The sequence below is a fragment of the Arvicola amphibius genome, chromosome 7, assembly GCF_903992535.2.
Source record: "Arvicola amphibius chromosome 7, mArvAmp1.2, whole genome shotgun sequence".
NCBI lineage: Eukaryota > Metazoa > Chordata > Mammalia > Rodentia > Cricetidae > Arvicola > Arvicola amphibius.
This window is the reverse complement of record NC_052053.1, coordinates 91,531,709-91,559,547: the sequence shown is the minus strand read 5'-3', so window position 1 is coordinate 91,559,547 and position 27,839 is coordinate 91,531,709. Positions and strand designations below refer to the sequence as shown.

General features: G+C 45.3%; 1 protein-coding gene across 1 annotated transcript in view; it reads right to left on the bottom strand.

The window, feature by feature from the left end:
• Sptlc2 (serine palmitoyltransferase long chain base subunit 2) overlaps positions 1-11,248 on the bottom strand; it is a 70,441-nt gene extending 59,193 nt beyond the window's left edge. The window contains exon 1 of the mRNA XM_038337339.2: positions 11,006-11,248. Coding sequence (XP_038193267.1) covers positions 11,006-11,131 — 126 coding nt within the window. The 5' untranslated portion in view covers positions 11,132-11,248. The remainder of the gene's footprint in view (positions 1-11,005) is intronic.
• Between the last annotated feature and the right edge of the window lie 16,591 nt (positions 11,249-27,839).

Here is a 27,839-nt window from a genome sequence, read left to right as displayed (position 1 = left end):
ACTGTCTGACATGACTGTTCTACTGAAAACCCTAATCTTTCTGAACAAATTGGCTCCAAAATGTCGGGAAGCAAACCACCAAGAAGACAGAGGTGATTTTGAAGATAAAGGCACAGGTGGAATCACGCCAGACAGAGTGACTGAAGATCTACGGTGATGTGAGCATGGGATTTTAATTAAACAACGGGGAAATAGAAGAGAACAGAAAACTCCGTAAAAGAGCACTGTGAATACAAAATTGCATCAGTGATAGAGGTGGCATTTCAAATTACTGAAGAATAGACTGCTTTTCTATGAATTGAAATAGTTTGGTATGTGCAAATAAATAAAAAGTAGACCCCCTGGTCCAGGAATGGAGGCTCACACCTTTTATCCTACCACTTAGAAGACAGATTCTCTGTGTTTGAGTCCAGTCTAGTCTACATAGTAAGTTCCAGGATAGCCACAACTACATAGAGACTATGTCTCAAAACAAATACATTAATTAAATTAAAATAATAAATAGATACCTACCTAATAACATACTATAAAATCAACACTAGATTATTAAATATCCAAATGTAAATCCAAAAATTAAATTGTAGCATGTTTTAAAAATTTATGATCTTGAAGTATATAACAATTTCCCTAAAATCAAAGCACAAGCCACTAAGTAAAGGTTAAAATTTTCCCTGCACATGCATGTGTGTGTATGTATGTGTGACTAGTGTATGCATGTGCAATGGGGCATGTGCATGGATGTGCAGATAGAGGTTGATATCAGGTGTCATCCTGTTATTCTATATCTTACACAGTATACCCTTTGTCCATCGGCCCCATTCGAAAAATGTTCATTGCAATGAGTCAGTGGTCTGGTAAAGGCCTCTGGCACACCATCCTCACTGGACCCTCACCGGAACTCCTCTAGGATATCCTACTGTTGCCCTGGATTCCAAAGGACCAGTCCCTTCACAAGCTCCAGCAAGTCATATATAGAGTAGATGTTAGGGTGGGCCAACCTAAGGCCCAGGATGTGGGTCTGGGTGGTAACTGAGCTACTCACCTGGTCAGCCTGAGCCATTGGGATCACCCCCTCAGGTGGTCAGATGAGGGGCAGAACCAGTTCTTCCAGGCCATGCTTCCCCTCCCCCTCCCACCCCGCAGCTCTCCCATGAGGGGCAGGGCAAACTTTCCTGCTACAGAGCAGCAGAACCAGCTATCCTAGGGCCAGTAAGGGACAGGCAGGCTCAGCACGGCCTTCGAATTTGAACACACATAGTTCCTATGGTAACACAGGCCATGACATCAACACAGACCCTAACTACAGCAGGAACACAAACCTTAGACATAACCCTCTGTGGCAGCTTGGGTTCAGAAGTCATCATGGCCCTGTGGCAGACCAGATCCTGGGCATTTGCACAGCCCTTGGTGGTAACAGGAGATACAGACATCAATTCAGACCCTGGCTGCTGCAGGAACACTTACCGAGAAATGGCCCTAGGCAGCAGAAGGGCCCAGATGACATCATGGCCCCAGACACCAACATGGCTACAAGTTGTGGCCTAGACCCTGGGCATCTGTGTGGCTTTGGTGGTATCATGGGCCACAGACATCAACTCAGACCCCAGCTATAGTAGCTATGGTAGTCCACCGACCCAGTGGTCTTCAGCAGAGGCTCAGGTCCATTCCTTTACTATCAGTACTTGGACCTGGGCGCGGTAGCGGTGCAGCCTTTAATCCCGGCACTCAGAAGCAGGTGGATCTGAGTTCAAGGTCAGCCTGGTTTACTGAGTGAGTGCCAGAACAAACTCCAAGGCTACACAGAGAAACCCTGTCTGAGGGATGGGGGTGGGGGACAAAGGACTTTTGCAGCTTTGAGAAAGTTAAAAAAATAAGCACAAAGGACTGCAACGTAGCTTGGTTTTAAAACATTTGCTTTGCAATCATAAAGGTCTAGTTCTAATTCCAGCAACCATAAAACCTGTCCTCGCGCCTTTTTTAACAGGCTGCTTCTTCTGCAATTACATCTGCAAGCAGTCCACAGAGAGGCAGAGAGAAGATAAAGGAGGATGCGTGCACTTCGCTTTGACCACTTCCCGCTGGCCAGAGGTTAACACGTGGGCGTCCCCTAACTGCATGACTGGTCTGGGTTGCCATGTGACACTGAGAACCTACGATCTGATGACTAACACGAAAACAGGGAGAATTCATAGTAGAGCAGTGAGTAGTCCTGCCACAACATGGCATCGAGAAAAGCCCTAACTAGACTTCTTTGTCCTTAAACAGTCAATTTTCCTGAAAGTCTGTATTAAATAATCTATTGCTTCTTTTTTGTTTTGTGACTTTATCATAGAAGAGTTAGCCTTGCTTAGGGTGGTTTTAAATTTGTTCCCCATAATTTGACAAACAGTAGGCAGTTACAGAATTTTGATTTGTGGTCTTATGGAGTTTTGAGGGTATCTATCTTTACCTACGTTATGGACAAAGCAGCAAACTGGTAGTTATATCAGGTGAGTAAAGTCTGATTCCTCAAATATAGTATGTATTCTAATTATTTTGCTATTGCTGTGGTAAATGCTGAACAAAAACAAATTGGAAAGAAAACTGTTTATTTGACTTATATGTGTTAATCACAGGGCATCACTGAGTGAAGTCAGGGCAGGAACTCAAGAAGAAGCAGAGAGAGAAACCATAAAAAAAAACCTGCTTACTTGCTTGCTTTCAGGCTCACCTTTCTTATTCTTCCTAGGACCACCTGCCCAATAATGGCATCACCCACAGTGACCTGAGTCCTCCCACAGCCATCAACAATCAAGAAAATGCCACACTTACAAGCCTACAGGTCAATCTGATGGAGGCGTTTTCTCAACTGAGGTTCCCTCCTCCCAGGTAACTCTAGTTTTGGGTCAAGTTGACAAAAACAAAAACTAGCACACATGCTCACATACACCTTGAAGCCCTAAAGCATTTAAAGGTTACACTATCCCAATATATACCAAACAACAGTTCAGAAAATTGTAATTGAACTTATAGGGAAATTGTACTTGTCACATTTCAGTTGAGGAACAAAGACAGCTCCAGCTAAACTACATGAAAAGGCAACCTATTGAAAGGATGGTGGTGTGCAGTAAGGGAGACAACGAGGAGGATAAACAACTCTGAAAGGCAAACACAGCAAGCCCCCCACCCCCTCACTCCCACCCCCCCACCCCCGGGCCTCAGGAGCAGAGCTCTCCTAACCTTCTCTCGTGGCAGTCAGTCACCTTTCAGACTCTCATCAGAAACTCAAACTCGGTGAGAGGGTAGTTGGATTCCTTATGGTCAACTCACAGATGTGGCCTTAGGAGTCCACCCCACACATCAAAAGGTGTTCTAGACAAGAAAATGGGCACATGCAGCTACAGTCAACTAGCCTGTGCCAAGGGAAGGGCCGAGCAAAGAGGGTGGCATGACGGGATCAGCACATGTTAGGGATGTGTACAGCTGAGACAGAGAGCAAGGTATGTGGCAGGGTTGGTTGCCTTTGTTCAGCCTCCTGCCTGAGCCTGGAGTGCTCATGCCTGACTGAAGCAGAAACTGCTACAGTGGAAGTCAGGACAGTCGCCACAAGATCATACTGTTGAGAAATACATGGATCTACATAGGAAGGAGAAAAAGACATGATCTCCCGAGTAAACTGGGAGTGTGGGGGGGTCACAGGAGAGAGTAGAGGGGAAGGGGAGAGGACGGGAAGGGAGAGAAGAAAAATGTATAGCTTAAAAAAAAAATCATACTGCGGTTGAACTCGTGGTCCCAAGCTGGCTGCAATCACTCATGGGAGCAGGCCTTGAAGGTTACAGCCTGACCTTGAGCTCTGTCTGCTTCCTGGTCCACCACCACAAGGTCAGCACGATCCTACCAGGCACTCCTGCCTGCATGAACTGCTCCGTATGCTTTCACCGCCATGGACGGGGCCCCTAAAACTGCTCTGTCAGGAATCTCAATGGACACCTTCCATCCATGAAAAGCTGAAGGCTTCTGTTGTGGGTTTACAGTAGAATACATAAAAATCATGTCAAATGATGTTTTCCAGTAAGCCCTGGAAGCTAATCTCAATCCATTTCACATGATAGTTAAGATACTGCCTAATATTAGGGATTTTATCTGATAAAAGGAGATATGGTCACAATTTTGCAAATGTTTCCTGTTGAAAAAACATGGCCAGCTTTGGCACAGCTGCATGTTCACACAAAGGCTCACACTATTCTCTCTACTATGCGTGGCATGCAGTAGGAGAGGCTAGTGCACTTCAGTCAAATTCCAAGAAAAGGCCAGCCTCCGTTTCCATGGGCTCATCTCATACCTCTTCCTTCCAACTGTGTTCTTGCACATTCAAAACTCCATGTGTGATGCATGGATGTGTGTCATCTGAGAGGCATTATGGCTCTCTAGTATTGTTATCTGTGATCTCTCCTCTTCTAGCTTCATGCCCTCTTTTACACACTTTACCAACTCCATGGCTTCAACTACCACCCATCCCCTTTTAACCAATTCTCATGAGATGAAATCAATTATCATCTTTAGTTATCCAATTTAATGCCCCCAAGTCTACGAATGGATACTGAACTGTCATGTGGGTACTGAGAATCGAACCTGAGATCCTCTGGAAGAGTAGCCAGTACTCTTTAACAGCTGAGCCATCTGTCTAGCTCCTACTAATGAATTCTGAATTTAATGCTATGGTAGAGTCAGAAAAACTAAATACAGCCAAGACTCTTCCAAACTCAGTAACTTAGATGTCTGGACTTTAGTCTTATCTGCAAATGGGGATACTATTTATCTAGAAAGACATTTCATTTTTTTAAACTAAACTAAGTTTATTCTTTGACAGTTTCATACGTGTATATAGTACATTCGCTCTATTTAATCTCATCTTCCAGCTTCTCTTTCCTCCCGTTTTACACTTCTTCTCCCTACAGGTCCTTTTTCCATTTATGTCTTTTGTAACACTTTGAATTTTAACCAGGATAGTTGTGTGGTAACAGGTTTAGCTTCTGCGTTTTGCACACAGTCGAAGTCAATAACTATTCCTTCCTCAGAATCCATCAAAAGCCAATAGTTCCATAGAAGATGAAGGACCCTGAACCCCTCCCTATCCATCATGACTGGCCTGTGAAGGCCTAGTGCAGGCTGTTGCAGATGCTGTGAGATTATGCTTGTAAGGTCAGTGCTACACCACAAAGACAGCATTACACATTTCTCCTATCGGTCCTCCAGTAGGTACTCTGTAAATGGTGCAGTTTTCTTTTTTCTTGTGATGGGGTCTTACGTAGTTCACGTTCAAACTCACTATGAACCTTAAACTTCTTTGGCCTTTTGCCCCCACTCCTGCAGTTCTAGTGATAGAGCCAGGGCTTTGTGCATGCTAGGCAAGCACTCTACAACTGCACCACACCCCAGTCCTCTCTGCTACTATTATTATTCATACGTTTTCACTGTCTGAAAACATTGCTTACCCTCCTTAATGAAACAGCCACTATGTATCTGGTTTTTTTCTCGAACCACTTCCTCCCAACTGTGTTTCGCAGGCCTGCTCTTCAACCCTGTGTGTATCTTTTCCAAGAAGCACTATGATTGTTAAGTTTAATGACCTTGGTATCTCCTATTCTAGCTTAAGGACATCTTCTCATCTTCTATATACCCTGTAAGTGCCATAGCTTCAAATAACATCTCCTGAACTCTAACTACATGCAGGCACATAATATAAACAGTAAAATCTCAAATGTTTGCTTTAGGGTTTTCAAATGGGGGGGGGGAGGCTTATTTAAACTGATTCAAAATCATCACATTTGGGCTAGGGACATGGCTCATTTGGTAGGGTACTTGCCTAAAATGCATGAAGCCCCAGGTTAGAGTCCCAGTATAATGGTGCTATATGTGATTCCAGCATTTAGAAACAGGAGGAAGCTGGGCGGTGGTGGCAAACACCTTTTATCCCAGCACTTAGGAGGCAGAGGCAGGCGGATCTCTGTGAGTTTTGAGGCTAGCCTGGTCTACAAGAGCAAGTTCCAGGACAGGCTTCAAAACTACAGAGAAACCCTGTCTCAAAAAGCAAAAAATACTCAAGAGATAGGCATGTTTAACATGACTTAAACACAATTTACATATGTATACATTTATCAGAACATTACATAGATACAATTTTTGCATTTTTCTATCAATTGACTTTTAAGAACTTAGACAGAAAACAATAGTTTCAATGCTTTAAGCTCTTACAGTGAATGTGCACCATTTCTACAACCAAGAGTAAGAATTTTTTTAAAAAGAAAAATAGCCTTAACTTCATTAAGGGTATTAAAAATAGTATTAAAGATAAGAAATGTAAAATTAAATGTCTGAGATTAAGCAGGTCAAGAGCAAAGGGCTTTCCTAATATGCACAAATCACAAATTATAGAAGCTTCTTAGAAACTACTCAGGAGGCAAGTGATTTGTAGCACAAACCATCTACTTAATCAAGGAACAACCATTCTGCATGCAAACACTGCCTCTACCCGTCCCTCTCAATTGCCTATTCTACCAATAAACACTGCTTCTTTCAATAACTGAATCAGCCAATTTAGCTCTCTTGCTTAGAGGGTGACAAGCTTCTAGTGTACCTGAGCCCACCTAACAAATCGGCAAGTCTGTCCTCCTTGAACACTCATTTTAAATACTATCTTAGGAACCAAATGGTTTATGATTTCTTAAGAATTCTTTTTTTCTGTTGTTTGTTTTGTTTTTCAAAACAGGGTTTCTCTGTGTAGCTCTGGTTGTTCTAGAACTCACTATGTAGACCAGGCTGGCCTCAAACTCACAGAGATAACCTGTCTCTGCCTCCCCACACCCCTCAGAGCTGGAATTAAACGTGTAAACTACCAGAGCCCAGCCTAAAAATTCTTATTAAAGAGATGAGTCCCACAAATGATTGGATCCAGCTAACAAAAACCAAATGTTCTTCCCCTTGGGGCAAAATGCATTTGAAACAAAAACTTGTCTCAAGGTTTCTGTGGTTACCACATTACTTCTGCAATGCCTAGAGCCTAAGTTGTCTTATTCTGCCAAATCCGGGATGTATAATGGTTATTACTACTATTCCGGTTCCTACTATCTCATAATCAATCCCCAATCACTGTTTCCCTTCAGTGGAAACAAAAGCTGGGAGTAAACCACCCTTCCTTAGTTATCTGTGGATCTCCTTCTCACATTACACTTGTTTCCACTATGCTTGACTTTTATTTAACATAACTTAGGCCCTAATGCTCCCTTCTGGTTGAATTTTACTGATTCTGGCAATTAGAAGTCATTTATCCTTCTTAATTTCTCATCAAAACTACTCCCAAATGGAAGAAAGCTAGGTTCAAAGCTGTCTCAATAACAGTATCCTTTCTCTTCTTTCATACTGGCTCATATTGGTTTAAAAAAAAGGAGAATCTGACAGGCCTTGTGGTGCACACCTTTAATCCCAGCACTAGGGAGGCAGAGGCACGGGGATCTCTGTGAGTTTGAGGCCGGCCTGGTCTACAGAGTGAGTTCCAGGACAGGCTCCAAAGATACACAGAGAAACCCTAACTTGAAAAATAAAACAAAACCAAAATCTGAGGCCAAATCTAAACTTTTATACAGAACAGGTCTTTTTTTAAATGTGATAACATGCACAATCATCATTTGCTTATTAATCAACTGTTACCGCAAAACAAACCAAGAACCCAAAACACAGAAACTGGTTTTAAGAAAATCGTGCAAAGAGATAAACACTGAATTACAAAGACATCCTGAAGGTTCTTCCCAATTTTAATGCAGCCAGATAGTTCTCAGGCCACAAGTCACCCTCCACACCTTCAATAAAGGCTGACACTCCTCCCCCTTCTTTAATGGCGAGAGGAAACTAATTGCTTATTGTTCAACTGTAACTCTCCTCTGCCATCATCACTGAACAGTAGTAACCTCTGTTTCGTAATACTTCCTCACCACATTACCTACTTATCAAACTCAGGAGTCGCTGCAAACCCGGTTGAGTGAATACAAACATCAGAAGGTTGAGTGAATACAAACATCAGAAGTAGCCGCTTCCCGTTGTGCAAACTTGCAGAAAGTCTACAAGTTTCTATTTCTCTCCAGTCCATTAAAAAGCAACATTAAGACAGGCAAGGAAACAATTTACATTCCAGCCATGTGATATTTAGTATTTTAGTGAAAGCATGACCCTTATATACCTAGTATCTTACTGTGTCTTTTCAGACAGAATTGGCAGTATTTCCCAATACCCTTCCCACCCCCAGGATACAAGGAAAGATAGGTAGGGGGTTAGAGCCCATACATTTAACTCAACACAACCAACTTCGAAACTATTTTAGGACATTCTCGTCTCATAAACTTAGAGCTCTTATTCCTCACAAATGAAATACCAGCTTTAGAATTATTTGTGAAAAATAGTTTTCTAGTAAGGATATTGCACCCCTTAGAACATTCCATTAGAACATTCTTCCAAATACCACTGAGCCTTGAGTGAAAATGTTCGATAAAGTAGGTTTAAAAAGCCAGTAATTGGGGCAAGAGAAATGGCTCAGTGGTTAAGAGCACTGGCTGTTCTTCCAGATGACCCTGGTTCAATTCCCAGCACCCACATGGCAGCTCACAACTGTGTGTAACTCCAGTTTCTGGGGATCTGACACCTTCACACCAATGCACAAAAAAATGAATTAAAAACAAACAAAAAAGAACCAGCCATATGTAACAAGCACAAACTTTTTGGGGGATGGGGGGACCCTGAGTTAACTGTATATAAATCCAGACTGGCTTTGAACATTCCTCCTTCTAGCCCCAGCTTCCTTCCCAAGTGCTAGGATTACAGGTGTTTGCCACCACACCCTGCTACAGTCACAGATTTTTATATTTCATTTTAATAACTTGGTATTTCTCCATCTTAATAGTTGGTAGTCTCTGAAGAAATACCATGCCTACAAATGCTAAATTGTTGGGATTCCAGGAGGTCAGAACTTGATTTACTATTTAGTCAGAATATCTAGTGACTGAAAGGAACATTCAGACAGAAAGCGTCTCTAACACATAGCTGGCTTGGTCTGGACTTCCTTTTTCCTCACCAGTTTACCCATTATTTTCTATCTCCAAGGTTCAATTTCTCTGATACATTCTATATCACTACAGTGCTGTCTCATTAGCTACCTTACACTGTTAGTGAAAACAGAGAATTTTTCCATGGCTCACAACTGTCCTCAAACTCACTATGCAGACTAGGCTTGGCTTGAACTCACAAAGATCCACCTGCTTCTGCTTCCTGAGTGCTGGGTTGAAAGGCCAGCGACACCAATCCTGGACCACAAATGGGACTTTTATCACACCCTCTCTACCATAGTCATTTTTTGGAAACCAATCTTTTGAATCTTAACACCTTATACATTCAAGGGAGGTCAAGTCTTTCCTATGCACTCCTATCCTAAGCCTCCGCACTTCCCCACCGTCTCAATAACCCATCTCTACGTGGAGAAAACCCTTCCACGGCACAGGGTTAACAGGCCTGTCACCAATACTGATTCAGGGGACAGGTTAGTATCTATGTTACTGCCAAAGCAAGGTCATCATCCTATCAAAACTGCAATAATCACACTCACTCCTGCTAAGGGGTTTAAAACTCTTCTTCCTGGTATCTGCACAAGACTTATAAGTGTTAAAGTCAAAATCATCTCAGCACTCTCTTCCAGCAACGTTACATCTTGCATCTCTTGAAGAAGCTCATCTTAGAAACATATTTCAGTAGAGGAGTCAGTAGACATAAATGAAAGGCTAGTTTAAAAAAACACTGTCAGGAAAACCAGGCCTGTTGGCACACGGTATTAATCCCAGCACTTGGGAGGCAGAGGCTGGAGAATCTCTATGAGTTCGAGGCCAGCCTGGTCTACAACACAGGCCAGTCATGACTGTTACACAGAGAAACCATGTCTCAAAATAAACACACACATAAACAAAATGCTGTCAGGAATTCAGAACTCTGTAAGGTATTTTAGAACTGCATGAATACGGTTGATGATTCAACTTCAGTTAATTAGTACAAGGACTCATGACAACTTACCAGTGGATTAAGCAATGCCCTCTTCCATAGCTCTATTGCTTGGTGAAAGGGGCCACCTAATCTAACCTGGATGGTGGGATGGGGTCTCACCAATCGCACAACAGGACAACTTTTAAGACACCCGGGGAGAGGGGTAGGGGGGTCCACAGTCAAGGTTTTCCTGGTAAAGGAAGTTCAGAATGGGGTAGGAAGAGGCTGCCTGGGTGAACTTCCACAACCGTACTGCCTAACTTTCCTAACTCTTCCTGTCGGGGCTGCAAGACACTACAGGAAGCATGTACTTGAGGGGACCCGAGAAGGAACCCTAGAGAAGGTACCGCCGGGCTCCGAGGGCGTTCCTCTGCTTCCCAGTGGGAGAGGCCTGCACTGCTTGCAGGATCGGGACTAGGAGAGGAAGCCCAGCTTCCAGGGACCGGGAGGGCCCTTCAGAACAGCAAATGCTGGGGAGCTTCACACAGCTCAGGAGCCGGGCAGACTTAGGGAGTCCCGCGTGTTGGGGAGCCCAGCCGAGACTGGGGAGTCGGGCAGAACTCGGGAACCCCGCACATCTAAGAAGCCAGGTAGACCTGGAGAGTCCTGCATGGTTGGGAGCGCCACATCGCTGGGGAGGCGGAGGCCCGCAAGGCTTGGGTAGCCGGATAGAAATGGGGAGCCTCGAATAACTGGAGAAGCGGCATAACTGGGAAGCCCCACATGGTTGTTGAGTCCCGCGCTGCCCTTGAGTCTCCCTCGCGTTCAGGTGGAGGCCCAGTCAATGCCGGGTCCCGGGCGCCAGCGCACCTGAGCCGCGCCCAGCCGCCAGCCGGCCGCTGAGAGCCTCCCGCGCGGCTGCCCGTCCGCCCCGGCCTGGCCCGGGCTTCGGCTCGCGGGGTCCCGGCCCATCGCCCCGGCCCCGCCCGGCTTCTCGGTCCCGTCGTACCTGGCCGGCAGCCGCGACAGTGGCGGTGCTGCTCTTCACGTACCCGTTCCTCACCTCCCCGTTCTTCACGCAGCCGTTCGCCCGCAGTGGACGGCGGCAGCAGCAGCCGCCAGGCTCCGGCCGCATCGTCCCGGCAGCACCCGGTAGCACGGCAAGCTCTGGAGGCGGCTGCGGCGCCAACTCCCGCTCCACACCGCACCCACCTCCCCGAAACCGGAAATGGCTGCAGCGCCGCTGCCAATTCCCGGTCCGGCCGTCACGCGAGGGCGGGGCCAGCGGAGAAGACCAGGCTCGCTGAAGCCGGGCACCCGGAGGGACCACGGGGCGGAGCCTGATAGAGTCTGACCAATCCAAAGGCTAGGGAGGCGGACCTCATGCTGCTTCTGGCCAATCAAGGGCGAGAGAAAAGCGGCTTGCTAGCGTCAAGGGGGCTTCTTCGGAGGAACTAGAGAGCTGGGCACTTGATTGGAGTCCTAGACAGGTCGTAAGTGGAGCTTTGCTGCCTAATGGTCCAGACTGAGGAGGAGGCGGAGCCCGGAAAGAAGTAGCCAATTAGCGTGTGGAGGAAGAAACATGGGCTGACCCCATCTCCAGAGCCGGTTCCCGGTTCTCCTGCACAGGTGGTGGTTGCCCTCTGTGCCCTTTCTCCCTAGAGGTTCTCGGATTGAATCCAAGCCCAAGACAGGCAGCTCCCTTACTTCATTAGCAAATTCCTCTGTGGGTGTTAATAGAATAACCCTTTTGACTGTCTCTCACCGTTCCTCACAGAGCGCTACGCAGACGTCTCAAGTGCGCATCGCTTGTTTCTATCCGGGTTTCCCCTATACAGTTTCCTCTGAAGACTTTCCTTGAAAGTCGGGAGACCTGTACTCTTTTCAGATCTGATAACCGGAACTGAAATTTGAGGAGTTCACTACTTCATGAGTCAACTTCTTTTTAAAATTCTTCCTGCTTAATGGACTCATTTGCAAGTATTACATTAGTAAAGCGTTGTGCACCTATCAAAATACCTAATCCAGACCAGTAGCAAAAGAAAGGAAATCGTTCTACATTACAGAGAACTTTAGTTACCCATAAATTTTTAGTGTCATGATTAAGAGTATGACTCACTCTTGGTTTGAATTCTTGCTGCCTCACCTACTAGCTGAGTGACCTCTATGTGTCTTCTTCTGCTCTGGGGGATAATAATAGTTGCCATAAGAGAATCTAATGAGTTAATGTATGTGATGTATTTTGTGCAGGACCTAGCAATTAGTAAGTGTTCATTAAGTGCTGGTTATTATTAATTGCTGAACGCATCTATGTGAACCCCAACATCACACAGCTCCTACTCCCCTGGAGCTTTTAGAAATGAGTTGGCAAGGTATTTGTTTTGCTCGAATTAGGAGAGGACCAGTCTAACAGAAAGTGGAGAGAGCACAGAACTACTTTCGAGTCACAAGCATTCTGATCCCAAAGTGAATACGGTAATCAGAAAGAACTATATGAGGCCTGGAGAGAGGATTCAGCACTTAAGAGCACTTAATGCTTATACAGAGGACCTGGATTTGGTTCCCAGCACCCATATAGTGGCTCAGAGTGTCAGAGGATTTAAAGTCTTACATTGATTTCTGAGGGCAACAGGCATGAACTTGGTCCACATACATATGTGCAGGCAAAACACTCAGACACATAGAATAATACATCTTTTTTTAAAGTTTTTTTTCTTTTAAAGCTCTGTATGCCTTTAAGTGAAGCATGGAAATGCATGGATATAATGCCAGCACTCATGAGGTGGAGGTAGGAGTATCAGGAGTTCAAGACAACCTTTGGCTATAAACCAGCTCCAGGTCAGCCTGGGATATATGAGTCCCTGCCTTAAATATGAGGGGGTGGGGATGACTCAATCAACGGAAGACTGCCAGGAAAACATGAGGAGTTAAGCTCGGATTCTGAGCATCTCGTTAAACTCCCAGTGCTCATGACATGGAGCCAGGAGGATTCCTAGAGGTATCTGGCAGCCAGGCTAACTGAATTGGGGAGCTCCAAGTTCAGTCAAAGACTCTGTCTCAAAAATAAAGTGGAGAATGAGTGAGGAAGACACCCGAACGTTGACATCTGACTGTCATGCCACACACCCACCCACAAAGAAGTGTCTGCCTCATGAAGCTTACACTCCACTGAGAAACAAGATATGGGGCTGGAGAGATGGTTCAGTATTGAAGAGCATTGGCTGCTCTTCCAAGAGATGTGGATTTGAGTACCTGAACCCACTGACTGATCATAAGAATCTATATAGGTGATCTGATGCCCTGCAAAGACATGTATGCAGGCAAAACACTCAGACATATAAAATAAAAAAAATAATTCTTTGCTGGGTGGTGATGGAGATGGTGCACACCTTTAATCTCAGCACTCAGGAGGCAGAGACAGGCGGATCTCTGTGAGTTCAAGGTCAGCCTGGTCTACAGAATGAGTTCCAGGGATGTTACACAGAGCAACTCTGTCTCAAATAAATAAACAAAAATTTAAAATTTGTTTTCAAAGGATATACCATTGTAAAGGAAAATCTTAAGATGACATTAAAATAAAAGGGAAAACTTTTGAAGAAGGAGAAGAAGAAATAGGCAATAGGAATTTCAAAGTGGGACATTGGATGACAGTAACAAATCAAATTACCACAGGCAGTGGAGGTATTCAAGGCAGAAATCTGGTTGAAAGAAGAGCTAAGACATTTGATTGACACTTAGGTAGGGAGCTGAGAGAATGTGGAAAAGGCTTGGACGAAAGGTGTGCAATTAGCTGGACCTTGAAGGGTGGGTGGGACATAAAACTGTTTCTGAATGTACAGGGGAGTTTGTTCCGGAGGGAAGGACCCACAGCAGCACATGTGCCAAGCTGGGCAGAACAGAGCCTGGATCCTGGGAAGAGCCTGTCCCTTCTTCCTAAGCACAGGACACCACCAGCTCCTTATCTTGTTCTGCCACTTACTCACCTCTTGTGGCCTTGAAGGAGTCACACACACAGCCCTCATTGCCTCATCATCTCAGGTTAATTCCTGCACTTCATCGCTTGCTAGACTGTTGTGTGTACATGATATAATACACAAAGGATGTGATTACTCAATAGGCCGTTGCTAAATCCCAAAAAGGACTCTTCAGTGGGAAACACCCTGGACTCCACAAAAGCAGGAAAATTGTCCCTTCCAGATCCACAAGCTACCTCCTGCTCCTCATTTTATAGAACTTATATGCAAAGTCTCATGCTCGGTACCAGAACTCAGCTCTCCTTGTCTTCCAAGATGGCTCGAGTCACTTCAGCTGTGAAGCTTTCCTGGAAGCGCATCACCCCTATAAGATCAGCCGGCCTGTGTCACATGGCTTTGGAATTCTCAAAGAGTGAGTGATCACAAACACGAACTCTGTTGTCAAATCCAGGAGGATTGAAGACCCAGCTCCAGCACTCACAAACCTTGTGACTTAGCAGTCTAACTCTCTATGACTCAATTCCTACGTGTATGAAGTGGAACACACGGACTTCACGGAGCTGGGGATTGACTCCAGGCCCAGGGATTCAGCGCCTTCTCTTACTTCCACAGGCACCTGCATGTGCATGGTGTGAGAACATACTTGCACACCTTCAAGCATGCACACGCATATACACATGCACACCACGATAAAAATAAATTAAAAAAAATAATTTTATTTTGCGGTCTAATGAGGTATACTGTCTAAATTTAGGGGTAAGGAGAATGCTAATACAGGCAGATTCAGGGTTACAAATATTCAGAACAGAGCTCTTTGCTGTTTTTATTTTTTATTTTTTTTTTTTTGCACTTTTAAAATTTTGTATTTTTCTTTTTTTTTTTTTTTTTGATTTTTTTTTTTTCCTCATGGTTTATTTTTTTTTTATATTTAAAAATTTCCATCTCCTTCCCTCCTCCTCCCCTCTCCCTCCCCTCCTTCTCCCCTTTCTCTCCCCTCCTTCTCCCCCTTCCCTCCCCTCCCCTCCACCCATACCTCCCCTCTTTGCTGTTTTTAATACCTTGAGGTGGCTTTAGGAAAATCTGCATTATCTCTACAGGCAATTCTATCTTAACTGTCCATCAACAAGAACCAATTAGGTTCCAGAGCAAGGTCTTTTTTCCCTTCCTCACGTCCCTTAGCTTTCCCTGTCTTTCTATCCTGCCTCATCAGTGAGACCGCAAAAGACTCACAGGACAGAAAGGAGCCTTTTTGAAGTCAGCTGCTTCTGTATAAAACAAAATAAAAACACAAAGATGGGAAGTTCAGAGCTGGGAGGCCATCTTGGCGTTAAGAGCGTATATAGCACTTCCTTCCCAGGTCCTCCATGCTTTGTTCATTCATTTCTCCATTTGGCCATCCATTCATCAATAAATAATGTTTTGTTAGCTATTGTGTTAGGTGTCACAATGGTAGGCAGGAAGAGCAAGGTTTCTACTCTCAGGAAACTTTCAGGGTATTTTGTGTGTGTGTGTGTGTGTGTGTGTGTGTGTGTGTGTGTGTGTTCATGTGTGTGCTGGTGTACATGTATATGGAGGTCAGAGGGTAACTTTGGGTGTCATCCTCAGGAACACTGTCCTTCTCCTTTAAGATAGGGTCTTTCTTTTTTTGTTTGTTTGTTTTGTTTTGCTTTGCTTTGCTTTAAAGACCGGGTTTTTCTCTGTAGCCCTGACTGTCCTGGAACTCTGTAGACGAGGCTGGCCTTGAACTCACGGAGATCTGCTTGCCTCTGTCTCCTGAATAGTAGAATTAAAGCATGTGCCGTCATGCCCAGCAAGACAGGGGACTGGAGGTCATCAATTAGGCTAGGTGGGCTGGCTACTGAACCTCACGAGTCCTCCTGTGTCTGGCTTCCCAGTGTTGGCATTACAAAAACTCAGCACTGCGCTGAAAAGCTGAGAGAATTCTGAAGAAAGAACTCGGTTTGTCACACTTGCTAGTAGACTGAGACATCACCTTAGCCTTTTATTTATTTATTTGTTTGTTTTAAATGCTGTGTTATGCAGCCCAATCAGGTCTTGAATTCACTTGATAACCCTAGATTTTTATAGTCAAAGATGACCTTGACCTCCTGACCCTTCTGCCTCCCCAACTGCTGAGATTACAGGGATACAACACCGTGCCTGTCTTCAGACTTGATTTGGAAGGGATGGGCTGGCCTTTTCCCTTTCCATTATCCCTACCCTAATATAATAAGCCAAGGAAAGAGACTAATGTCCTCCCTAGATGTCAGACTCCACTCTCAGTACCATATTTGCATCTCCTGAAGCAGGACAAGCATCATTGGCCTTCTTCTGGTCTCCCTATATGTGTCATTAGCACCACTGGGCTATGTGAAGAAATGATTGTCTAAGACTTTAAGACAATTCTGAAGCCATCTCTGACAATTCTGAACCCTACACACGCACGTACTCAGTTCCTGAACAATTACCCGCATACGTATGTTTTGATTCAGTCCCCTGGGAACGCGGTCAAAATGACCTCTTACCTCATCTGATCTGGCAACAGCTCTCCAGATCCTCCATCTGTATTTTTGGATCTGCTGCCGCGCAGCTTCTGATTTTGAGTCTATGTCTGTCTTTTTGTCCTTGTGTATTTTCAGTTCTGCACCAGAGTGGTGGTGAGAGCGCCAGCTTCTGGTTTTGAGTTTGTGTCTGTCTCTTTGTGTTTTTGTGATTTTTTTTATGTTGGTTTGTCTTTGTTAAAATCCACTTGCAGGAATTCAGAACCTGGCACCGGCCCCCTGGCCATCATCAGTTCCCCTGATTCCGAAAGCAGCCCAGCCTCTGGAGGAGGCGATGGCAGCCCCTCCCCGAGCCTTTTGTCTTCTCTCTTTCCTGTACAGGAGCGAAAGAAACCCAGAATCCAGAGGCACCTCCGGTTCTTCCTGATATCCAGCCCAGCATGGCAGACTTCTCCCTCCCCCCCCCCCCCCCCCCCCCCCCCCCCCCCCCCCCCGAGGAAGCACTTCGTTCCTGAGGAGCCCCGCTGGTCAGGCCCTAGCCCTGAAAACTTCAGTACTCAGTGTCTATACTGGGACAGGGGAGGGATGTCCGCTAGGGAGAAAGTGACCTCCCAAGCATTTCCCCTTCGCTCAGTAGTAGGCCAATTACAATACCGCCTTTTTCTGCCTCTAATCTTTTTTTTTTTTTTTTTTTTTTTTTGGTTTTTCGAGACAGGGTTTCTCTGCAGCTTTTTTTTTAGAGCCTGTCCTGGAACTAGCTCTTGTAGACCAGGCTGGCCTCGAACTCACAGAGATCCGCCTGCCTCTGCCTCCCGAGTGCTGGGATTAAAGGCGTGCTCTCAGAACTGGGCTTATAGAATCTGTTCTGGTTACCCATCAGCCCACTTGGGATGATTGTCAGCAGCTCTTACAGGTGCTCCTAACCACAGAGGAAAAACAGTGAGTTCTCTTTGAAGCTCAAAAGAATGTCCCAGGAGCTGACAGCAGGCCAACTCAATCACAGAACGAGATAGAGGATGGGACACCTTCCCTCTGACTTGGCCCAAATGGGACTTCAATACTCCAGCTGGTAGGGAGCAGCTCCATTTTTATTGCCAGATTCTGATTGGCGGGTCTGAAAAAAACTAATTAGCCTTAAGAACTGGCACCAAAGACTGGGTACAGCTCCTCCCCCTAGTCCTGTTCTGTGTGGGAAACACCCCGTCTCAGCTTGGACTAACCCCCTATGAGATCCAATATGGGGGACCTCCCCGCTTGGCTTCCTAAGGCCCCTCCTGACCCATTTGCTCACAAACCCGATCTGCAGGTGCGGTTGAAGGCTCTCCAGACCTCCAAGCCCAGGCATAGAGACCCCTGGCCACCCTGACACCTGGAAATCTCACATTCATTCCAGAATTGACCCCTGGGGTATATCAGGAGGGACATGAGAAAAGCTGCAACACCCCACAGCCAGAACAGCAGCTGCCTGCTCATACCTGCAATCCATGCCTCCTCAAGCCCTTGCTTTGATACCCCTGCCCTCACCCCTGATTCCTGTCAACTAGTAGCAGGGCTAGCCTCCTGGGATATCCGAGATGCATATCCCCCACAGCTGCCCCTGGAGGCTGGCAGAAGATTTTCCCCTGGAGGAAATATTCGGGTGTAGGGGTCCAGAACACAGATGCCACTTATACTTCCCCAAAACAATGCTCCATGTGGAGCACAGGGACCTGTGACATCTCCCCCACTTGTCTCCCAGGGGCGAGCAGCAGGACTGTCTCCATGGGTGTCGGGAAGGACTTGGGGCATGCGATGGTATTTCTCAAACAGAATACAGCAGCAAGATTTAGGTGCCACCTTCACCATTAAGATAGAGAACCTAGTACTATCTGACCAGGGCCTGCTGCTGCTGGCCAGATTAGACCCTCCTAAAGGGGCCCTAGCTATCCCTGCTGCTGCCCGCTGGACTAAGCTACTTTCCCTTAAGCTTCTCTGCCGGCACCTCCCAACACCAGCCCAGGCACCCGGAAATCTCACACCCGTTCCAGGTTGGCGATTCTGTGTACATTTGGAGACACCGGTCCCAGAACCTTGAACCTCGCTGGAAGGGACCCTACACCTACTGCCCTCAAAGTGGACAGTATTGCAGCCTGGATCCACACATCTCACCTCAAGCCTGCACCTCCATAGGACGACCCAGGACCATCCAAATAAAAGCTTCAGCGTACCCAAAATCCTCTCAAGGAGGCCTGATTCTGCCAGGCTTGCTGATCTTTGCCCTGATGTTTATACCTCAGGACTTAACCTGGACCCTGACTAACTTTGAGACTGCACAAGCCTTAAGGCTAGCCACTGGAGTTCATCCCCTGGATACCTGGTTCCCCCAGCTAACTTTTGACCTGTGTGTTTTAGCAAAAGACTCTTGGAAGGATACTGAGCAAACCCCTGGAAACTCTTATCCTGCATGCAAATATTCTGAATGATATATTTGTCTAGGGGGAGGGGCTAAAGTATTCTATTACACTGCCTGGGGATGTAAAACCAGTGTCAATGGCTCCTGGTTGGGGGTTAGCAAAAAGGACTTAGTCTCTCACCGTACCACACCAGAAAAATCTGAAATCACAATCACTTCCACTGAAAAATGATCTAAAAAAAAAGACATAGGGATTCTGTTCACCCTGCAAGTTGTAAATAGCCTCATCTGGCAGTTTCAACCATATATGCCCTGTGATTGGGGGCAAACCTAACTCTCCCAAGTCCCAGGATGAAAGGACCTGGTGTCCTATGATGGGCCTACAACATTGGTTTGTTAATTTCTGTGTACAGATCCAATTAGTTCTCCAAATTTACTAATATCTCAAGATTGAGATATTTGACCAAATAAGAGGAGGAAATGTAAGACTTTAAGACAATTTTGAAGCCATTTCTGACAATTGTGAATCCTCTCAGCCTCTGTGCCATAGTGCTTCCCCTCCTCTCCTGGGAACCAAGGACCTAACAGCTACACATGCACGTACTCAGTTCCTGAACAATTACCCATATACGTATGTTTTGATTCAGTCCCCTGGGAAACACGGTCAAAATGACCTCTTACCTCATCTGATCTGGCAACAGCTCTTCAGCCAATTATTGGTAATAGCCCTTTCGAATAAGCCAATCATAATAGTCAAAGAACAACCCTCCTTTAAAAGTAGCCTGTGCCAGCTATTTGAGGTCTCTCGGCTTCCTGAATGCTGGGCGACCCTGTCATGACAGAATTAATAAAATCCTCATGCTTTTACATCGACTGTGGTGTGAGAGGTGGTCTCTGGGGGCAACTCCTCCTCAGTGTTTGGATGCTAGGGTCCAACAATTGCATGTAAATATGAGACTTTAGGAGGGATAAATGGTTCCTGATTACACACCTAGAGGGTGCCCACTGAGCATGCAGGAGAGCGATTTTAGTCTGTGCCGTATAAAGCATTGACAATAGAAATTCTGAGGTAAGAGATGTGCTCTGGGAATGAGCCAGAGCTTGTCCCAGTGGCAGGTCTCTGCTCCTGTGTTTCTTTGCTGTTGATGCACCTCAGAGCTTCCTATCCAACCACCACACCCCAAGCTGCCACCCTGGGCTTCCTGTGGGCACTCAGCCAGCTAAATGTTGCAACCATCTGAGATCAGCTTCAGGAAGTGGACTTTTGCTTCTGGCTCCAGAGATTCAGAGTAGTGACTTTTGAAACTGGATTCAATTTGGATTAAGCATAGGAGAGATTCATTATTGGCTCATCTCACCAGACTGGATCCAGGTGCTCTTATAATGGCCCTGGGAATATGTTCCTACCCTTGGTTTGGCATCTTATATAGGTACTTTCTCTTGCTATAGTTAAAAAAAAAAAAACTGACCAAAACCAACTTGAGGAGGGAAGGGTTTATTTCCTCTTCACACTTTTAGGTAACAGTCCATTTCTGAAGGAAGCCAGGAGAGGAAATCAAGGCAGAAAAGCACTGTAGGCAGGAACTGAAACCGAGCCCATGTAAGAACTCTACATACTGACTTGCTCCCCATGGCTGGCTCAGCTTGCTTTTTTCACAGCCCCGGAGTGTTTGCACTGGAGGGGCACACCCCACAGTAGGCTGGCATTTCCTCATAATCATTATCAAGAAAACGTCCCACGAGGCATGCCTGACGTCTGATGGAGCACCTCAGGTGACTCTAGTTTGTGTTAAGTTGGCAAAGGTTAATGAACACAGGCTCCCTTCCAGTTGTTTTGGTTTGGCATGGCCCCTGGAAAGGCCGCTTTCGTTAGAATCGCCTCAAAACCGACCGGAAGTTGCTGTTCCTAGCTCAGTGTGAGAGCGCTTGTCTAGCATGTGGAGACTCTGGGTTCCAACCCAGCATCAAAAGCAAAGAAAAACAACTTTCCTTTCTGTGCTAAGACTGGACCTGGAATAAACAGGCAGGGGCACCTGCACGCGGAAGCACGCTGGTGAGTTCCTGACTATCCTTGGGGCCTCCGCTCTCTGCAGTTTCCTCTGCTTGATGAGGCTTACTTGACCTGCGGTCATTCATCCATCTGTGTATCTGGAGCCGGTCCCGCACCTTGATTCTGTCAGTCCCGTGCCTCTGCAGCTCCACTGAAGCGTGTGGTCCAGGCTTAACTCGATGGTGGTACAGCAACACTGTGTACCTCCAGCAGCTTTCCTGCCAAGACCTCAGCATCACCGCTGCAGTGAGTCTCTTTGCATCTTTCCCTCTACCTCTTTGAACTACTTGAAATCCATCACGGCCTATTTAACTCTATTACAGTCACTCTGTAGCCTGTGTGTGTGTGTGTGTGTGTGTGTGTGTGGTTACCATTCAATATTTGATCTGGGCACCAATATTAGTAATTAAGATCGGAATAGAGGGCTGGAGAGATGGCTCAGTGGTTAAGAGCATTGCCTGTTCTTCCTAAGGTCCTGAGTTCAATTCCCAGCAACCACATGGTGGCTCACAACCATCTGTAATGTGGCAAACAAGTAGACAGAATACTGTAAACATAATAATAATAAAAGATTGAAATAGAAAGGAGGAGGCTGGAGCCGGACAGTGGTGGCGCACGCCTTTAATCCCAACACTCTGGAGGCAGAAGCAGGCGGATCTCTGTGAGTTCAAGGCCAGCCTGGTCTACAAGAGCTAGTTCCAGGACAGGCTCCAAAGCTACAGAGAAACTTTGTCTCAAAAAAATAAAAATAAAAATAAACAAAAGAAAAGAAAGAAAGAAAGAATGAATGAAAGGACTGGAGAGATAACTCAGCAGTTAAGAGCGCAGACTGTTCCTCCAGAGGACCTGAGTTCAATTCCCAGCACCTCCAGAACAACTGTATGTAACTCCAAGATCTGTGACATGGTCACACTAACATGCATGCAGGCAAAACACCAATGCACATAAAACAAAAATAAATGAATTTTTTTAAAAAAAGATTGGAATAGAAGAACTTGTGTCTGCTAACACCCGACTATCAAGAGAAATTAAGACCATGTGGTTGATGGAAGCCAATGAAACCATTGTAGCTTATGAGTTTATTATTATTCAATAACTTTCGCCCTTGTGGAAAGACACAACATGTCCACCTATGTTTCTGGAACAGAATGTTCTCAGCATCCATCTAAGTTTTGTACCTATACCTATACCACGATTTTGAGGCCAGTGGTTTCCAAATTGAAAGAGATGAGTGAGGGGCAATGTCACAAAAAAGAATGCTGTATTGGTGCAAACAACAGGTAGCCATTATACTGACCATGTTGGAGATAGGCGTATAGTAAGAGGCAGGCAGTAGGGATGCCTAGGAGATGCTCAGCAATTTTTTATTGCTGTTACAGACAGCACTAGTTATAGACTGTTTCTTGTCCAAATCTTAAAAATACCCTCTAAGTTCGCTGTATGGTAACTATCTGCATTTATTTAATTTGCTAAAGTAGCTGATACCATCATTTTTAACAAATCACTATCCTAAAGCAATCAGTAGACGTCTGCTGTGGGTGTGATTGCATGAGGGACGGAAATACTGAAAGGATACACTGAGAATTCATTCTGTGAAAAAGGTACTGATAGGAGCTGAAGAGATGGATCCTTAGGAGAACTTGTTACTCTCGCAGAGGACCTGGATTCAGTTCCCAGTGCCTACAGGACAGCTCACAACTATCTGCAACTTCAGTCCCAGGGGATCCTCCACCCTCTTCTGACCCACAAGGGAACAACCAATGCTTGTGCTACATATACATGCACGCAGGCAACCTATAAAAATAAACAAATCTTTTAAAATAGCATTAATAGCGACAGAGGACTCATATACAACCATACTTGTTCCAAGAATACCATATGCTGTCAATTTAAAGTGCCAGAGAGGTGGGCACGCAACTCAGGCATTTAGCATACAAGAGGCCTTGGATTCAATTCCCAGCATAGAAAAACTTTTTAAACTAACATGTAGCCGGGCGGTGGTGGCGCACGCCTTTAATCCCAGCACTCGGGAGGCAGAGGCAGGCGGATCTCTGTGAGTTCGAGACCAGCCTGGTCTACAAGAGCTAGTTCCAGGACAGGCTCCAAAGCCACAGAGAAACCCTGTCTCGAAAAACCAAAAAAAAAAAAAAAAAAACAAAAAAAAAAAACTAACATGTAGCCGGGCGGTGGTGGCGCACGCCTTTAATCCCAGCACTCGGGAGGCAGAGGCAGGCAGATCTCTGTGAGTTTGAGGCCAGCCTGGTCTACAAGAGCTAGTTCCAGGACTGACTCCAAAGCAACACAGAGAAACCCTGTCTCGAAAAATAAACTAAAATGTACATACGTTGTAATATATTTATATATTATATATGTGAAATAAATGTCAATAGGGTATCCCAAAAATGCTTTTAGATTAAAAACAACAAGAAGCCATATAGCTTCTCTCTGCTTCCAGATCCACAGAGACATGAGCTGGCTTCCTGTGCTTCTGTCCCTATCCCTGAGCTGTCAGCTACCATACTGACAAGATGGCCTATACTCACAATGAGACAGAACAAATCTTTCCTCCCTTGGAAAAAAAGGAAAGCCACAAGGAAGGAATGTTCTTTCTAGGTAATGTGCTCTGTGTATTTCCTCGGATGATGGAATTTTTCTGTGAGAGACGCATAGCTAGCCAGGCCTGTGATCTCAGGAACAGGGAGGTGGAGGCAGATCCCTCAGGACTTTGAGGAATCTTCAGGGTCTGCCTAAGTAACACAAGGTTCTGACTCAAAAACTGAACAAGTAGAGCAATAAAAAATGGCCATGAACAGTAGTTTAAAGGCCAAGGTGCCGTTTCTCATCACTTATTTTTTTTTCCCAAGATGTGGTTTCTCTGTAGCTTTGGAGTCTGTCGAGGAGCTTGCTCTCTAGACCAGGCTGGCCTCAAACTTACAGAGATCTGCCTGCCTCTGCCTCCCGAGTGCTGGGATTAAAGATGTGTGCCACCACTGCCCAGTTAGCCAACTTTTTTAAACTTAAATTATCCTGTCTACCTTTTACCTTTGGGCTTTTATCTTTTTCTATATATGCCTTTCTTTCCTTCTTACTCCTGGCTGGATGTGTGGTGTGTAGTTGGCCCCCGGCATCCTCCTCTCTTCCTTTTCTCGCTCCTCCCGTCCTCTCTGTTCTATTTATTCTCTCTTCCTGGCAGTCCCATCTATCCCTCTCTCCTGCCTAGCTATTGGCCATTCAGCTCTTTACTAGACCAATCAGGTGTTTTAGACAGGCAAAGTAAGACTGCTTCACAGAGTTAAACGTATGCAACATAAAAGCACACAAGACATCTTTGCAGCATTAAACAAATATTCCACAGCATAAACAAATGAAACACATCTTCAGCTAATATTCCACAGCATGACGTGGTTCAACAGGGCTAGGCATTTACTGCCAGCTCTGAGTTCCGTCCCCAGGATGCACGTGGGTAGAGAGAACTGACTCCCACAAGTTGTTCTCTGGCCTCTACAAATGCTCCATGGCACATGCACATGCGCGCGCGCGCGCGCATACACACACACACACACACACAAATACTCTTAAAAGCCCTTGAGCTTCTCATATTTCCAGCATGGTACACTCTTACATCTTAACAGCTCCTAAAGCTTAATCATTGAGTTCAAGAAGACCACTTTATTTCACCGAACCAACCTTTCCCACACTGACCACTCTGAGCGTTTTCTCCCTAGTATGCCTCATTCTTGCGTCTCTGCTTAGGAGTCAGGTGTTAAAGATGAGTTGAGAATGGCTCAGGTACAGAGCAGGGGTATGGTTGACTCACTCATGGCTCAGGGAAAGAAACCTGTTCGCACTGAGAGGTGTGGCAGGTAAATGTGAGGCTGGCATGGACCACAGCCATTTGGCTCCCACAGGAAAACCACCTGGGAAAGCCAACACCAGGAAGTGGGTCCAACAGCTATTGAGTGACATTTCCAGGAAAGCTGTAAATGAGAGCCTATTCTCTAGACAGGACACCAAGCACCAGCCAAATGAGCAAATACTGTCAAGACTAACTTAGTGAACAGTGGGTTTACTGGAGTGACACACAGAAGCATAAGGTGACTCAAGGCAGCTGAGTCACAAAAAGCCCAGCCCAGCATGGGTGACAACCCAGGGAAGTTACCCCCACACACCTGACCCGCAGTACCACGGGACAGCTTCCTCCCTTACCAACAGCCCACGGCTGGTACAATCTTTTGAAAGGGGCCTTGTGAATCTAGTAAAAAATTTCTCAGTTCCCTGAGCTTTGTAAGTTTTACTACCTTCTGGAAAGTCTCCTGCCTGTCTCCAATGGGAACTGTTTTAATAAGGAGGAAATAACAACAGGATAGGGACTCACTGAGAGGTGGAGAGGATGCTGTGATTGGACGGTGCCTGCAGTGTGCGTTAAACATGCCAGCTCGGCTGTACCAAAAAAGGTAGATTGAAGTGTGTGTGTACCTGTGTGTGTGTGTGTGTGTGTGTGCGCACGCGCATGTGTGAAACTGGGACTGGAAGCACGCAACTATTATACTCATTCAGCAGAATCCTCTTTTGTTTTGAATGGGAGAGGGTGTAATGTAGCTCAGGTTGCTCTCAAACTCACTATGTAGTCAAGGATGACCTTGAATGTTTCTTTCTCCTGTCTCTTCTCCAAATGCTGGGATTACAACCATAAACCACCACACCCAGTTTATGCAGTGCTAGGGATAGAACTCAGTCTCTGTGTATGCTGGTGTGTGTGTGTGTGTGTGTGTGTGTGTGTGTGTGGCGGGGGGGGGGGGAATCTACTGAGCTATATCCCCAGTTCATCAAAATCTCTTTAATAATACTATTGAAGTCTAATGAGGGACTGGAGAGATGGCTTAGCAGTTAAGAGGTCTAATGAAGTTGGGTGTTGGTGGCACACACATTTAATCCCAGCACTCAGGAGGCAGAAGCAGGTGGATCTCTGTGAGTTCAAGGCCAGCCTGGTCTACAGAGTGAGTTCCAGGATAGTCTCCATAGCTACTGAGAAACCCTGTCTCGAATCCCTTCCCCCCTAAAAAAGAGGTCTTAGGAGAACTGCAAATATTCAGATACATAACTTGATGAATTTTGATATATGTATATTACTTGTGTCCACGGTGGGCTATTATTATCCCCTAGGTGGTTGCATGTGTATGGGGATGGTGTTAGTGGTGCATGTCTGTGTAGTTACATGGGAGTCTGGATATGCCTGTGTACCCATGTGCCTGTGCGCACTTGTGTGGAAGTCACAGAAAGATGTTCTCTTCCACCTTCTCTTCATTCCCAGATAGTCTATCTCACTGAACCTGAAGCTTGCCCTTTTGGCTGGGCTAGGTGCCCTGTTAGCTCGTAGGCCAGTCTATCTCTGCATCTTGAAGCGGGGTTACAGATATGGCAGACTTGACTTGTTGGGGAAGACAGGTATTGAACTCAACCCCCCATGCTTATACAGCAAGTGCTCTACCTACTGAGCCATCTCCCAGACCTCTGAGTGTTTCTTAATCAAATTTGACAGCCCAAATTAACCAACACACATTCAATTGTCATGTGCTCATGTGGGATTGCTACATTTTGTTGCTTTGAGACAGCCTCACTATGCCGCTCAGGTTAGACTGGAACTCAAAATCCTCCTGCCTCAGCTTCCTGAGCACTGGGATTATCAACATAAATTACTATGCCTGATCTATAGTGGAATTATTTCTCTCTCTCTCTCTCTCTCTCTCTCTCTCTCTCTCTCTCTCTCTCTCTCCCCTCTCTCTCTCTTTGTTTTGTTTTGAGTCAGGGTTTCTCAGTGTCGTCCTGGCTGTCCTGAAACCCACAAAATCTTGAGGTCCTGTTGTGGATAATTGGCTTTCTACTTTTAAGTATTCCCCCTGTTTTAATGATGCAACTATTTATAAGTGCAATTAAAACCTAATAACAGGGGAACTACAAGCTCACTTTAATAACTAAAACAATTAACAAGTACAACATACTAATAAAGTACAAAAGCCATATAATCATTTTAATAGACATTAAAAAGCTTTTGGCAAAATCTAACTTTTTTATGATAAAACATCAGACATAGTAGGAAAAGCCAGAGTTCCCTCAATCCCTAAAGGGACATTTAAAAAACACATACAGCTGGAATTACTCTAGTGGTGAAAGTCTGGATTTTGCCCCCCAAGATCACAAACATGATAGGATGGTCACCTGTCACCACTTGTATTCAACATTTGAGCTGCAACTTCTAGCCAGGGCAATTAAAAAGAGAAGGTCAAATAAAGGACTTCCAGGCATGGTGGTGAATGCCTGTAATTCCTGCACTGAGGCTGAGGCAGAAGGATTGTGAACTCACAACAGCCTGGGCTGTGTAATAAGACTCTCTCACTAAAACAAACAAAAAACTCCACAAAAGAAACAGACAGACAAATGGATAACATGCAACACGATAAGATGCTGCTTCAAACACGTTAGGATGGCTAAAACAGAGACAGACAGTAACAACTTTGGTGAAATATGGAACAATTGGAACCCTGTATGTTGTTGTTGAGAATATAAAATGCAGCAGCAACTTTGGGAAATAGTTGTCCAACTCCTTAAAAGGTGAAACAGAGCCATCATATAATCTTGCTATTTGGTTCCTCCATCTCTACCCAGGAGAAACTGACTAACTACATCAACACAGGAACATGTATACAGATATTCATAATCACAACAGTTAATTTGGAGACACAGCTTGAATGTTTATCAACTGATGAGTCGATTAAAAAGAGTTGTTCATAAAATAATATTATTCAGCAATGAGAAGGAGTGAGATACTGATCATGATATGGGATACAAGAAACTCTGAAGCTTTGGGCTAGTCCAAGAAGACACACACAAGGAAATGCAGATGCTTCTAAAAGTGGCCAAGACAGAAG